The 10,995-nt window shown below is 32.7% G+C and overlaps 3 protein-coding genes across 5 annotated transcripts; 1 reads left to right on the forward strand and 2 right to left on the reverse strand.

Moving 5' to 3' along the window:
- Nucleotides 1-1,094: 1,094 nt before the first annotated feature.
- On the forward strand, nucleotides 1,095-3,107 carry LOC145109630 (protein FEZ-like). Of its 3 annotated transcripts, none has more exons than XM_079046831.1 (4): nucleotides 1,095-1,204; nucleotides 1,387-1,625; nucleotides 1,718-2,022; nucleotides 2,554-3,107. In XM_079046831.1, exons 2-4 carry the CDS (start codon nucleotides 1,436-1,438, stop codon nucleotides 3,091-3,093), a joined length of 1,035 nt encoding a protein of 344 aa, XP_078902957.1. In that variant the 5' UTR covers nucleotides 1,095-1,204; nucleotides 1,387-1,435; the 3' UTR covers nucleotides 3,094-3,107. The 3 variants fall into 3 exon arrangements, with proteins under 3 accessions (XP_078902957.1, XP_078902958.1, XP_078902959.1); XM_079046832.1 differs by having other exon boundaries at nucleotides 1,434-1,625; XM_079046833.1 differs by lacking the exon at nucleotides 1,095-1,204 and having other exon boundaries at nucleotides 1,563-1,625; nucleotides 1,700-2,022.
- Nucleotides 3,108-3,801: 694 nt separating this feature from the next.
- LOC145169473 (large ribosomal subunit protein eL34) lies at nucleotides 3,802-5,376 on the reverse strand. Its single transcript, XM_079088025.1, has 4 exons — nucleotides 5,208-5,376; nucleotides 4,945-5,024; nucleotides 4,179-4,288; nucleotides 3,802-4,069 (listed from the first exon to the last, which is right to left on the reverse strand). The coding sequence occupies exons 1-4, from the start codon at nucleotides 5,284-5,286 to the stop codon at nucleotides 3,976-3,978; spliced, it is 363 nt and encodes a 120-aa protein (XP_078944151.1). The 5' UTR covers nucleotides 5,287-5,376; the 3' UTR covers nucleotides 3,802-3,975.
- A 2,638-nt stretch (nucleotides 5,377-8,014) lies between these two features.
- LOC145169474 (uncharacterized) lies at nucleotides 8,015-10,111 on the reverse strand. Its single transcript, XM_079088026.1, has 8 exons — nucleotides 9,978-10,111; nucleotides 9,463-9,681; nucleotides 9,291-9,362; nucleotides 9,115-9,182; nucleotides 8,860-9,016; nucleotides 8,685-8,771; nucleotides 8,489-8,578; nucleotides 8,015-8,398 (listed from the first exon to the last, which is right to left on the reverse strand). The coding sequence occupies exons 2-8, from the start codon at nucleotides 9,637-9,639 to the stop codon at nucleotides 8,255-8,257; spliced, it is 795 nt and encodes a 264-aa protein (XP_078944152.1). The 5' UTR covers nucleotides 9,640-9,681; nucleotides 9,978-10,111; the 3' UTR covers nucleotides 8,015-8,254.
- Between the last annotated feature and the right edge of the window lie 884 nt (nucleotides 10,112-10,995).

Raw genomic sequence — 10,995 nt, forward strand, 5'->3', positions numbered from 1 at the left:
AAATATTTTATAAATCTTTTACCCGTGGTTCCCACGGGTTGTAACTAGTCTTACAATAAAAATACACATAAGGGAATCTTAAAAAGCCTATTCGACCATCAAAGTATTCAAACTCTGACAAGTCAATGGAATAGAAACTTTGAAGGAATGGAATAGAAACAATATATGTTTAATTCGAATATTATATCATGTATAAATAAATTAAATCATTAATTCATTAATCATCTTCAAAATTTGACTTTTCTATGCATAGTTGATATATTTTGGGTTTTAACTCAACTGTTTCGTAAATCAAATATTACATTATAAGTTCAGTTATTTGGGTTTTAATTCGACTATTACCGATCCTGTTTTTTAAATTTACATTACATTATAAACGTGTAAGAATGATAATAATTGTCGTACTACAATAATTACTTAAAAAATATAATAAGTTTTTATATGATTCTAATTGCGAGATTTAGTCAATTCTTTATACTTATTAAGTGTTTTGTATTATTTGTACGTAATTTACCAAGCATGCAGTTTATATTTTTAAATATATAATAATATAAACACGAACTTAGTAGTAATATAAAATCAGTTAGTTGTAATATTATATGTTTGAGAATTGACAATCATGAAAGTATTTAAAACCCATACTTCCACCTAACCGTTCACGCATAGATGTATGAACTTTTCTTTGTCTTTATCATGATTAAAAAATTATAATTAAAAGGTTGCTCGTACACTTAAAACAATTGCAAATAATTTTTATAATCCAACTTTTTTGTTATAAATATTACATAAGATGTAAGGATAAAAAGGTGATCTAGTCTATTTTTATTCATTTTATAGAAAATAAACATAACTTATATACACTACAATTAAACATATATATTAATTTGCATGTGAGCATTTGAGATTCCTTCTTTTGTATTTCTAATTCGAAGTACAACCCCAAAATAGGTTGCATTGACAGGAGAGAAATACGAGTCGTGTCTAAATCTTCCAAAATAAATAAATAAATAGAGTTGTTTTCTTGACCAATAGTCTCTTATTTTCTTGATATGTGCATCTTTAAATAGCGTTAATATTATTAACAACCTGAAAAAACGGCTCATACTTCGGTGGAAAAATCCTATTCAAGAAGCATTTACTGGAACCTCAAATTTAGTGATCATCACTTCTGCTCTTCTTTAAAAAAAGCAAAAAGAACTAGCAGGTTTATTTTTCATTAAACTGGTCTTGTTTTTCATCGTTGTTTTTTGTTTTAGGGTTAAAAGAAAATCAAGAAAAACAAGATTCGCTCTTTTCTTGGATTTGGTCGTCGTCTTCTTCATCATCATTTTCTTCTTTTAGGGTTTTCAAAACAAAAAAACTTACTCTTGTTTATTGTGTTCTTAGTTTTCTTTAGAAGAAAGAGAGTGTTTAAGTAGAGATTGAATATATAGGAATGATAATGGAGGAGAAACGTGATGATGATCAGAAGACGGAAGAGATGATGTTGCCGGGGTTTAGGTTTCATCCAACCGACGAGGAACTTGTAGGGTTTTACTTAAAGAGGAAGATTCAAGAAAAGCCAATCCCCCTTCAACTCATCAAACCATTAGATATCTATAAACATGATCCATGGGATCTTCCAAGTGAGCTTTCATCCATATTCTTATTTTAGCTTCGTTTTAATCCATGAAATTAACCATTGTTTTTAACGATTAAGTTGGAATGTTTTAACTAGAGTTGGCAATGACCGGAGAGAAAGAATGGTACTTCTATTGCCGGAGAGACCGGAAATACAGAAACAGTGCACGGCCAAACCGTGTGACGGGCGGCGGATTCTGGAAAGCCACCGGAACTGACCGGCCGATCTACTCCTCCGATGGTTCAAGGTGTGCCGGGTTAAAGAAATCCCTTGTGTTTTACAAAGGAAGAGCTGCTAAAGGATTCAAAACCGATTGGATGATGCACGAGTTCCGGCTGCCTTCTGCCGCCGATCACACCACTCCGACCAACCGGTTTCTTGAAAAACCCATTCCTCCCAATGTATGTCTTCTTTTTAAAATTGACAATATCAACCCATTAAATTGAAGGGATATTCACAAACATGAGCATTTAGTTGAAATCATCAGTTTTGGAAAAAGATCTTTTTCTCCGACTATTTTTTTCTGATAAAAAAGTATATTCCTTATTTCAGATTTAAAAAAATATTATTAAACTTTAATAATAAGTCCAAAATCCAATAAAAATTCCGGAATTTCAAGAACATGTTTCATTTTTTTTATTGAAATTTATCAAATATTTAAAGAAATATAGCAAATGAGAACTAGATATAAAACAATGGTTTAAAATATGCCATTTAATTGAAAATGGGTGATATTAGAATTTACGATCTTAAATCTCAAGAAAATGGTTTGTTTTGTACTGAAAATGAAAGTATATCAAAAAGAAATGTTTGAAAGTGATTGGTATTTACAAGTTATTTAAAAAAATTATAATTTTCCTTTTTGAAAGAAAAAGTAAAACAAAAGTCAAAGACTTCCGACTTATTGTTTGTAACTTTGTATTAATTTGCAGGAATTATGGGCAATTTGTAGAATATTCAAGAAAGCAAGTTCAAATGGACAAAGACCTTTCTCTCATTCATGGGCATCTCCAGTATTACCAGAAGACCCTTCCTTGTTTTCCCACTTCCAACAATTGGACCACAAACCTTTTAAGATTGACCCAATACCCCCTACACTTACTGCCAACAAAAACAATGCCCCTCCAACTTTCATACCAAGTGATCAAGACACCAAAAATCCCTTTTCAATCCTTGAACCTAACTATAATACCACCACTAATGCATCTTCTTTGCTTTTCAACATGCCTCCGTCTATTTTTGGAGCTTTTAATAAACAAGATTTAGATTACGAGACGAATGGAAACAAACAAGGTTTTAGTGATGATTGTTTCTTGTTTACTGACCTACCTACAGAAATACAAGAAAAGAATCAATATGGTGATCATAATCAAGAACATATAGTTGACATGATGTTTAAAAGTTCTGATGATGTTGTGTACTTTGAAGATCAATGGGATTTTACTAACCCTAACAACTTTATATATGACTAAATGTTTGTTGATTCTTTCATAGGTTTGACATTAAGTAGAAGTGATACTTTATCCACTTTTCTTCTTTGAGTTCTCTTAATTTTTGGTTTTCACGTTTTGAAGATCAATACGTTTACTCTAGTTCAAATGATTATCGTGTTAGAAGTCAAATCCTATAAGATTATATAATTCAAGATCTTATTTCGTGACATACTTAATTACACATAACTCAGTGACATCATAATCTTTCAAATTTCATGTAGTGTGAAATGCTCTTTGGTTGTTCAAAATTGAAAATCCAGTCCAACAGTATTTTTCCCTAACCATGGTCACTAAATATGAACTTTGTTGCAGAGATTGTCCCTCTTACCAAATCCATTAATTCTTGCCATTAAAACCGCAATAAAATGGCCATTTTACCCCTACTATTAACCACACACTTGAATAACTCAATGCTATCATAGAGGCATAAAAATATATTGGTAGAGCAAGTCAAATATCCATATCAATTCATCTTCTAAAATGATCAAAACTAGTTTCATTCAATCACTAATAATGGCTAATGTTTGACTTTTCGGATTACACTAATGATCAATACTAGTTTCATTCAATCACTAACAGGAATCATAGAATTTTATTATAGATTCTTTGGCTTTTCAAGCATAATGGTGAAAAGCATGACTATTACGGTTTTGTTACTTTGAAAGCACTAATGATGGATGCAAGTAATATCTGAAACATGGAATTTATAAGGTAATTTCAAAGTAAAAACAACAAAAACAGAATATCCAAACCAGAATGGAGTTCAAAAAACAATTAAAACAGGAAGAAGAAAAAACTAAAAAAGTAATCAAAGCAAGCATAGATCCGATTACAGATTCACACAAAATTAAATTACTCTCTCTAGCTCTTGCCAGCAGTCTTTTCTTTTGCCTTTTGGATCTTCAACACCTTCTTCACAATCTTTTGTTCTTCAACCAAAAAAGCCCTAATTATCCTAAAATCACAAAAACAATAACACACTTGAGCACAGCTACAAAACAACTATCCAACATTTAACATTGAATAATTAATTTTTTTTATAAAAAAATAAAAAAAAGACATACCTTTCTCTTACAGCACCTGCAGAAAGCACACCACCATAAGCACGATTAACAGTTCTTCTGTTCCTGGATAATCTTGATCTCTTGTACTCAGTAGGTCTCAAGTGAGGAATCTGCATTAATATCACATATCTTTAATCACTAAATCAAATTATAGATTTCAAAACTTTACAAAAATGATTGATCAGTTTTTAATGCATATTTTGCATGAATTGCATTAACCAAGTAAAACAAGTGCAGATTTAAATGAAAATATCCAACAACTAAACTTCAATTTCTAACACACTCTAAGAGTAAGCCATCATCTATTGTTTTTATTGAGTCATAATTTGTAAAGATTCATGTCTGACTAATAAATCAACTAGCAAAATAAAATCTTCCATCTGTCCATAGTATTTAATTTAAGGATACGTTATATTATCATTTCTTCATCTTCTCATATCTATTTATACCACTCATATTTATACCACAAGTTGTTCATAATCTAAGGCCTATATTCTTCAACTAAGATCAATGTACTTAAGTACAGCTACATGTATCAAATGGCTAAGCCCCCTGATTTATCTAAACTTAGAAGAAGTATGCATTTTGGAGAAATTACAGTGATAGAATATAACCAGAATGTAATGAGTAGGAAACAGAATAGTTTGATAATTATGAAAATCTAATGACCCTTGACATAATATGGAACAAACGCTACAAAAAGTTTAAGCTAAAAAACTGATAGAACTCCTATTAAGCCACATTAAACAAGAGCAAACTTGCTTACCCCTTGGATTCTCTTCCCAGTAACAGGGCACTTAGGTCCACTTGCCCTCTTCTTGGTAGTCTGATATACTAGCTTACCACCTATCAAAAACACCAAACAATCATATAAAATTTCAATCGCATACGAACAAACAACGCGCAAATGTAACATCGCTTGAAGAAATTCCCAAACAAATCAAACAATTTACAAACATCGCAAGTCATAAACCCCGATTGATGAAATAACTAAAATGGTAATAGATTGAGATGAATAACGAAAATTACCAGGGGTTTTAACAACCCGATGTTGATTCGACTTGGTGGCATAGCTGTGCCGTTTACGGTATGTGAGTCGTTGAACCATTTTCCGGCCGGCGGCGCTCTACTCTTCTCTGCTTTTCGAGGGGAGGCTGGAGGAGAAGCGATGTGTGGGAACGATAAGATGTATATGAATTGTGAAGGATGCCCTAGGCTTTAGGCTTTTTAAAATAAATGGGCCTGAAACCCATAACAATTTGGGCCAACCTCCTTTTCATTATAATATCTCAAATTCTGAATTATGCTAAATATTAACCTTTTCTATAAAATTAATCATAATTCATTATTTTCTTTCCAAATTGACTATATACATGTTGAGATAATTTGATTAAATCTGTATAAAATGTTGTATTTTATAAATATCTTGGATATTCGTTTATTAGTATAGTTGTTAAAAATGTGTATCTTGTGAACAAATGAACAATGGTGATTATACTAAGATATGACTTGATAAGAAGACTTCTTGAAAAATTGTATCTTGCAGATATTTTGTTTTTCTCTTATATGATTAGTTTATACTTTATATATCATGTGATCAAGACAAATGATGCTTCATTTGATCAAATTAGAATTGTGTTAAAGATTGCCATTTGATATATCTCATAAAGAATGTAGAACATTTTGAGTGAGTGATGATAAATTATATGAGCGTTTGTTGGAGTTGGTTCTTAATTTATAACATCCGTTGGTATTTTCATCAATTTTTATTCTCAACCGATTAAAGTGGATGATGCTTAAAACGGTTTTATAAAATTTTAATGCATTTTATAAACATGTTTTCAAAGTGACTTGGCAAATAAATATTTCTAGAAGATTTTACATGTTGAAACCGGATGCATGTGAATTAATCTTGATCAATGAACATCAAAGGGGGATTTTATGATTACACCTTGGTTTACTTTTATATAAGTATTTTTAATGTTTTAAAACTTAGTCCGATTTTGCTAGTGGAAGCGACGAAGATACCAAGTCAACTAGGAACAAATGTTTGCGTATTTGTGACTTGGATTGACCTAACCATGTTTATCAAAAAATAATAATAATAATAATAATAATAAAATTGTTGAACGGGTGACCCGTGATCAGTTAAAAACCTCAGTTAACCTAAAATCTAAAATAAAGAAATTACTTTTTTTAAATTGAATCCTAGGTTCTACATTCTCACAAGCTCCTCCTTTCAATCCTTCGAAAATTGAATGACTTCACAAGATTGAATGGGTTCGTCCCTACGATCTACATCCGCTTGAATCTTGACAGAGGTTCGAAAGTTCCAGTTTTCTATCGAAAATTCCATGGCTTCACAAGATTTAACAAATTCTAGCTTTTTCTTGAAAATTCCACATCGGCTGAAAGTATTATAAGTTGTTGGCTTATAAGTCTAGGTGGCTCCTCCTCCTACAAGCTAGCTTTTGGGTGTGAATTATACACTTGGGCTTATGGCATGATACGGGCCTAGTATGGGATGGGTCCGTATGAATTGGTATCAGAGTTGTCCCTATCTTTCAAGGTGCCAACACTTGGAGCGGTAGCCTACGAAGTGGTGGCTTAGACCCGAAAAGATGAGTGTCAACCGTGACCAATAGTGACTTAGAGTGGTGGCATGGAACGAAAGGGGGTGTCAACCGTAACCAACGAGGACATTGGCTCTTCAAAGCGCGGGGTATTGTTATGATCTCACATCGGCTGAAAGTACTATAAGTTGGTGGTTTATAAGTCTAGGTGTCCCCTCATCCTACAAGCTAGCTTTTGGGAGTGAGTTGGACCTAGTATCGGATGGGTCTGTATCACCGGTCAACTAAAAAAACAAGATTTTAAAACATTTAGTATTACCAAGTGGCAAGTGGCATTCTGGTTGGCTTAGTAGTCTAAGGGGGCTATTTGGTAGGGTTTGGATTTTTAAAATATGAATTTTAACATGTTTGGTTGGAACCTTTGAATTTTTGTGTGCATAATAAAAATGAACATTTTACCATTCTCTGTCATTTCTTTCAATTACAACATTATACTTCCAACCTTTCCTTATTAATGACGTCATATTTTAAAAACTTTAACAAATTCTAGCATTCTAATTGGATAGAAATAGGAAGTACAATGCTATAATGATAAAAAAATGACTATTTTACCTTTTAACTATTTTTTTCAACACCATCAATTTCACCAAAATAGCATCAAAACTCATAAAAACAGCACAAATATTAAGCAAAACAACATCAAATCTAACAAATGCGTTCCATTGTTGCTCTCAAACTAGTACATGATTCTTCTTGTAGTTGGCTTCTCATCTACACCTCCTACACTTCTTCTGTTCATGAATGTGAAATAAAACCCAATTTCTCACCTGAATCCATAACCAGTGTTGAAACAAACCGGCCAAATCACAAGGAAACGAATTAGTTTAATGCGTATTTTATTCATAAAAGTATTCCTTTTTTGCTTCTTTAATGGATTTCAATGAGGTTCTCTTTTGCCATGAATATGGCATGTTGAAACCTAATCAGTCCTTGTGAAAGAACCACTTCTATGAGTTCTATCCTCACTTGCTCTATTTGATACCATACTTGGGTTCGTTCTTGCTAAAAAAATACCTATCTTGCTCCCAACACTTATTCGGTCAGATGTAATTTTCATTTTAAGATGTGAAAATAAGAGGTAAACAAACGTTTTGCAAAGAGGAAATAAGAGTTAAACAAACATGACCTAACTATTAAAACACTATGAAATGACTATTTTGAGCAACCAATTCCCAAAGGGAAAAAATAATAAGAAAACAGTCATTTATAAGACACATTCAGGATGTGAAAGATTTAGATGTCTAAAAAGTTGATGACAAAACAATTCTATACACATACAGAAACAATAGCCTTTGAAATACAGAAACGACTCAAGAAAGAAGACAAAAAAAAAAAAAAAAAAAACAGAAAAGAGTAGTAAAACAAACTGTTACAACAATGTGTTATTTGGAGTAGTATATTACTTCCCCCCGATTGGCTTTTTGGTAGTAATTAAATTAATGATCAAACAATGTCCTCCTGTGGAGCCACAGCGGGAGTGGCAGCGGCTGCTGGTGGTGGCGCTGAGGCAATTGCAAAGTGTAGGCCCCGCCTTTGTCCTGCTTGCCATACAAAAGCAAACTGTGATGCCGACAATGCTGCAGCCTCCTGCATTTTAACAACTTTAGCCCCTCAACTATTCTTTTTATCCATTTTGCCACAAACTATTCTGAAATTAATTGTTACTATTAATTTAACCTGTCTTTGCCTTCTACGATGCAAGATGCTAATGGCCCAGGCCATGATGTAGCACGGCAGAAGAAATCCAGCAACCCGAAGCGTGAAAAGCTGCCATAAACCAATCAATTAATCACATATTTTTTCAAATTAAAAATAAAAAAATGATTTTATTTTTATTTTTAGTAAAATTAATTAATATGACTAGTTTACTTACAGTCAAGAAAGTAGCTGCATCTTCATCTCCATCCCCTTCAGATTCCGGCACTGTGAATGCATGCCTTAGTAGCAGAAGAGCCATCAACTTCAAAAAATTAAAATAAAAAAAATGATTTTGAATTTTGATTTCGTTTTTTATTTTTAAATAAGAAAATAAAATTAGAAAAAATTACAATTAGAACAGCTGAACGACAAAATGCAGCTCCACTGGCATTTGATGCATTATAATCTTCATATTCAGCTTCAAGATATTGGCGTTCAGCTTCAGCAATTGCAAGGAGACGTGGGTCATTTAAGTCCATAGGTGTCCCTGATATTTGCCATCCTCCTCTATTCATTATTAATTAAATAAACCATTAAAGATTAAACTCAATCTTTTTTTATATATAAATTAATTTTATATAAATAATACTTTAATTAAATTCTACCCGATATCTATAGTAGTCTCTTCCAAACGAGGGCAGGGAGGCGGAGCTGTATACCCGGGTTGGTAAGCCTGTAATTGTATATCAAATCATCATCATCATCAACATCATCAGCAGCAGCATCATCATAAACCCTAAAAAGCAATCTGATTTTTTTCTTGTTAATCTTGACTACTTACTTGATTGCATATTTCACATGTGATGTCACCCTTTTCATTGCACCAATGTTGAACGCATTTCCTGTGAGCATACTGCATAAACAATTAAACATCAAACATAATCGATATGAAGAAAAAAAAATAGATGAAGAGAAATGGATTTTGATTGATTGATTGATTAAGGATGGATTACCTTAAGACTGCCATTGCAAGCACATGGTGTCTCTAAGGTATCAACTGAATCTTCTTCTTGGCAAATACGACACTCTGCTGTTGTTAAAAGAGGCGCTTCTTCATCATCAACGGCCCCATTTTCATCCACTGCACGACCACCATCTCCGGCGTCGGTGCATGATGAGGGGCCTGCCATCTCCTCGCTCCTTTTTTATGTTATCTTTTCTCCGCCCACAGGCTGAACCAATCATCGATTCAACTCATTATATAACACAACAAAAACTATTTTCATATACGTTATTGTTCATCGTGTTGGCAATAAAACCTTTTACATACAATCAAAATCATAATGCAAATTGCAATTCCCCTAAAATCAGAACATAAAACCCCAAAACCCATGGGAATAAATGCTGATTTTGACCACGATCGTTGTTTAAAAAACCCTAGAAGCTGGATTCAAGGGTTGCATCGAATAATAACAAGAAATGGAATTGGGAATACACAGAAGATAGGAATGATTGATTGATTGATTACCTGAGAATGAAGAAGGAAAATGTGAGAGGATGGCAGAGATTGAGAAGCGTATGAAGAATTTGCGGGGTTTGTTTCTTTCTGAATCTTTCTGTCTCTCTCAAATTAACACTGATGTCCAATTTGCTGAAAACCGCGTTGTTTTGTAGCAAATGGTGAAAGAATTTATATGGATGGATAGAAATAAAGATATGATTTTTTTTTCATTTTTGAAAGGTTCCTACATTAACGCATTTTCGAGACGTTAGGGATTTGTTTTGTCTTCAACGGCTGGAACTTTTATGAGGGGTGACCTTGAGTTTACCCCATAAATGACAACAATAAAATAAGATTTTCTTTTAAAAATATTTTAGACCGGATTACAAATATGGTCCTTATGTTTTACCAAAAACAGTAAATTATAGTTTTGGTCCCTCTCGGTTTTGACATGAATCTACGGTCGTAGTTTTATACCCAGGGGTAACTAACCAGTTTGGAGGTTCTAAACGTACCAAAAATATGAGTCCTTTTGGCATTTACTATACTTAACTTTATAAACTCTTCTTTTTTATTGAGGTTTGAGATCAGCAATAATAAACTAAAAAACTTGTAAATGGCAGAGTTAATTTTTATTTATTTATTATGTATATGTATTTTGTGAATTACCAAGACAACTACAAATGAACAAACACAATATTGGAAGTAATGGATTAATGGAAATACTTGTTACCTGACAGCCTTGACTCGTTGACTGCTTCCTTGAGTTTGTTCCAACCTAAATTTGGAAGTCCCAAAGGCAAAATCCACACATAAGTATTCAAGACTTGACAATTGAAAATGTATATTCTGTAATCAAAGCATAATTGAAAATAATTAACCCTAATAAATAATGGAAAACTAGAAAATAAGTAAAACACATACCGTTTGGCGTCGAGGATTTGAACAATTGATAATCGTGATAGAAGAACAAAAGATAAATGTTGTGTTTCAATTTTCAAGATCTAACTGATGTGCCACATGCGTTTGTCTTCAAGAATCAAGA

This window comes from Lactuca virosa, chromosome 4, assembly GCF_052849685.1.
Source record: "Lactuca virosa cultivar CGN04683 chromosome 4, Lactuca_virosa_CGN04683_v6, whole genome shotgun sequence".
Lineage (NCBI taxonomy): Eukaryota > Viridiplantae > Streptophyta > Magnoliopsida > Asterales > Asteraceae > Lactuca > Lactuca virosa.

What these genes read in the sequence shown, in the direction of transcription:
- LOC145109630 (XM_079046831.1), top strand. Translation starts at nt 1,436, where the DNA reads ATGATAATGGAGGAGAAACGTGATGATGATCAGAAGACGGAAGAGATG. An exon ending in TGATCCATGGGATCTTCCAA is followed by an intron (nt 1,626 to 1,717) that starts GTGAGCTTTCAT and finishes TGTTTTAACTAG; the next exon opens with AGTTGGCAATGACCGGAGAG. An exon ending in AAAAACCCATTCCTCCCAAT is followed by an intron (nt 2,023 to 2,553) that starts GTATGTCTTCTT and finishes ATTAATTTGCAG; the next exon opens with GAATTATGGGCAATTTGTAG.
- LOC145169473 (XM_079088025.1), bottom strand. Translation starts at nt 5,286, where the DNA reads ATGGTTCAACGACTCACATACCGTAAACGGCACAGCTATGCCACCAAG. An exon ending in TCGGGTTGTTAAAACCCCTG is followed by an intron (nt 5,025 to 5,207) that starts GTAATTTTCGTT and finishes TGTTTTTGATAG; the next exon opens with GTGGTAAGCTAGTATATCAG. An exon ending in GCAGGTGCTGTAAGAGAAAG is followed by an intron (nt 4,070 to 4,178) that starts GTATGTCTTTTT and finishes TTGTGATTTTAG; the next exon opens with GATAATTAGGGCTTTTTTGG.
- LOC145169474 (XM_079088026.1), bottom strand. Translation starts at nt 9,639, where the DNA reads ATGGCAGGCCCCTCATCATGCACCGACGCCGGAGATGGTGGTCGTGCA. An exon ending in CTTGCAATGGCAGTCTTAAG is followed by an intron (nt 9,363 to 9,462) that starts GTAATCCATCCT and finishes TTGTTTATGCAG; the next exon opens with TATGCTCACAGGAAATGCGT. An exon ending in GTCGTTCAGCTGTTCTAATT is followed by an intron (nt 8,772 to 8,859) that starts GTAATTTTTTCT and finishes AATTTTTTGAAG; the next exon opens with TTGATGGCTCTTCTGCTACT.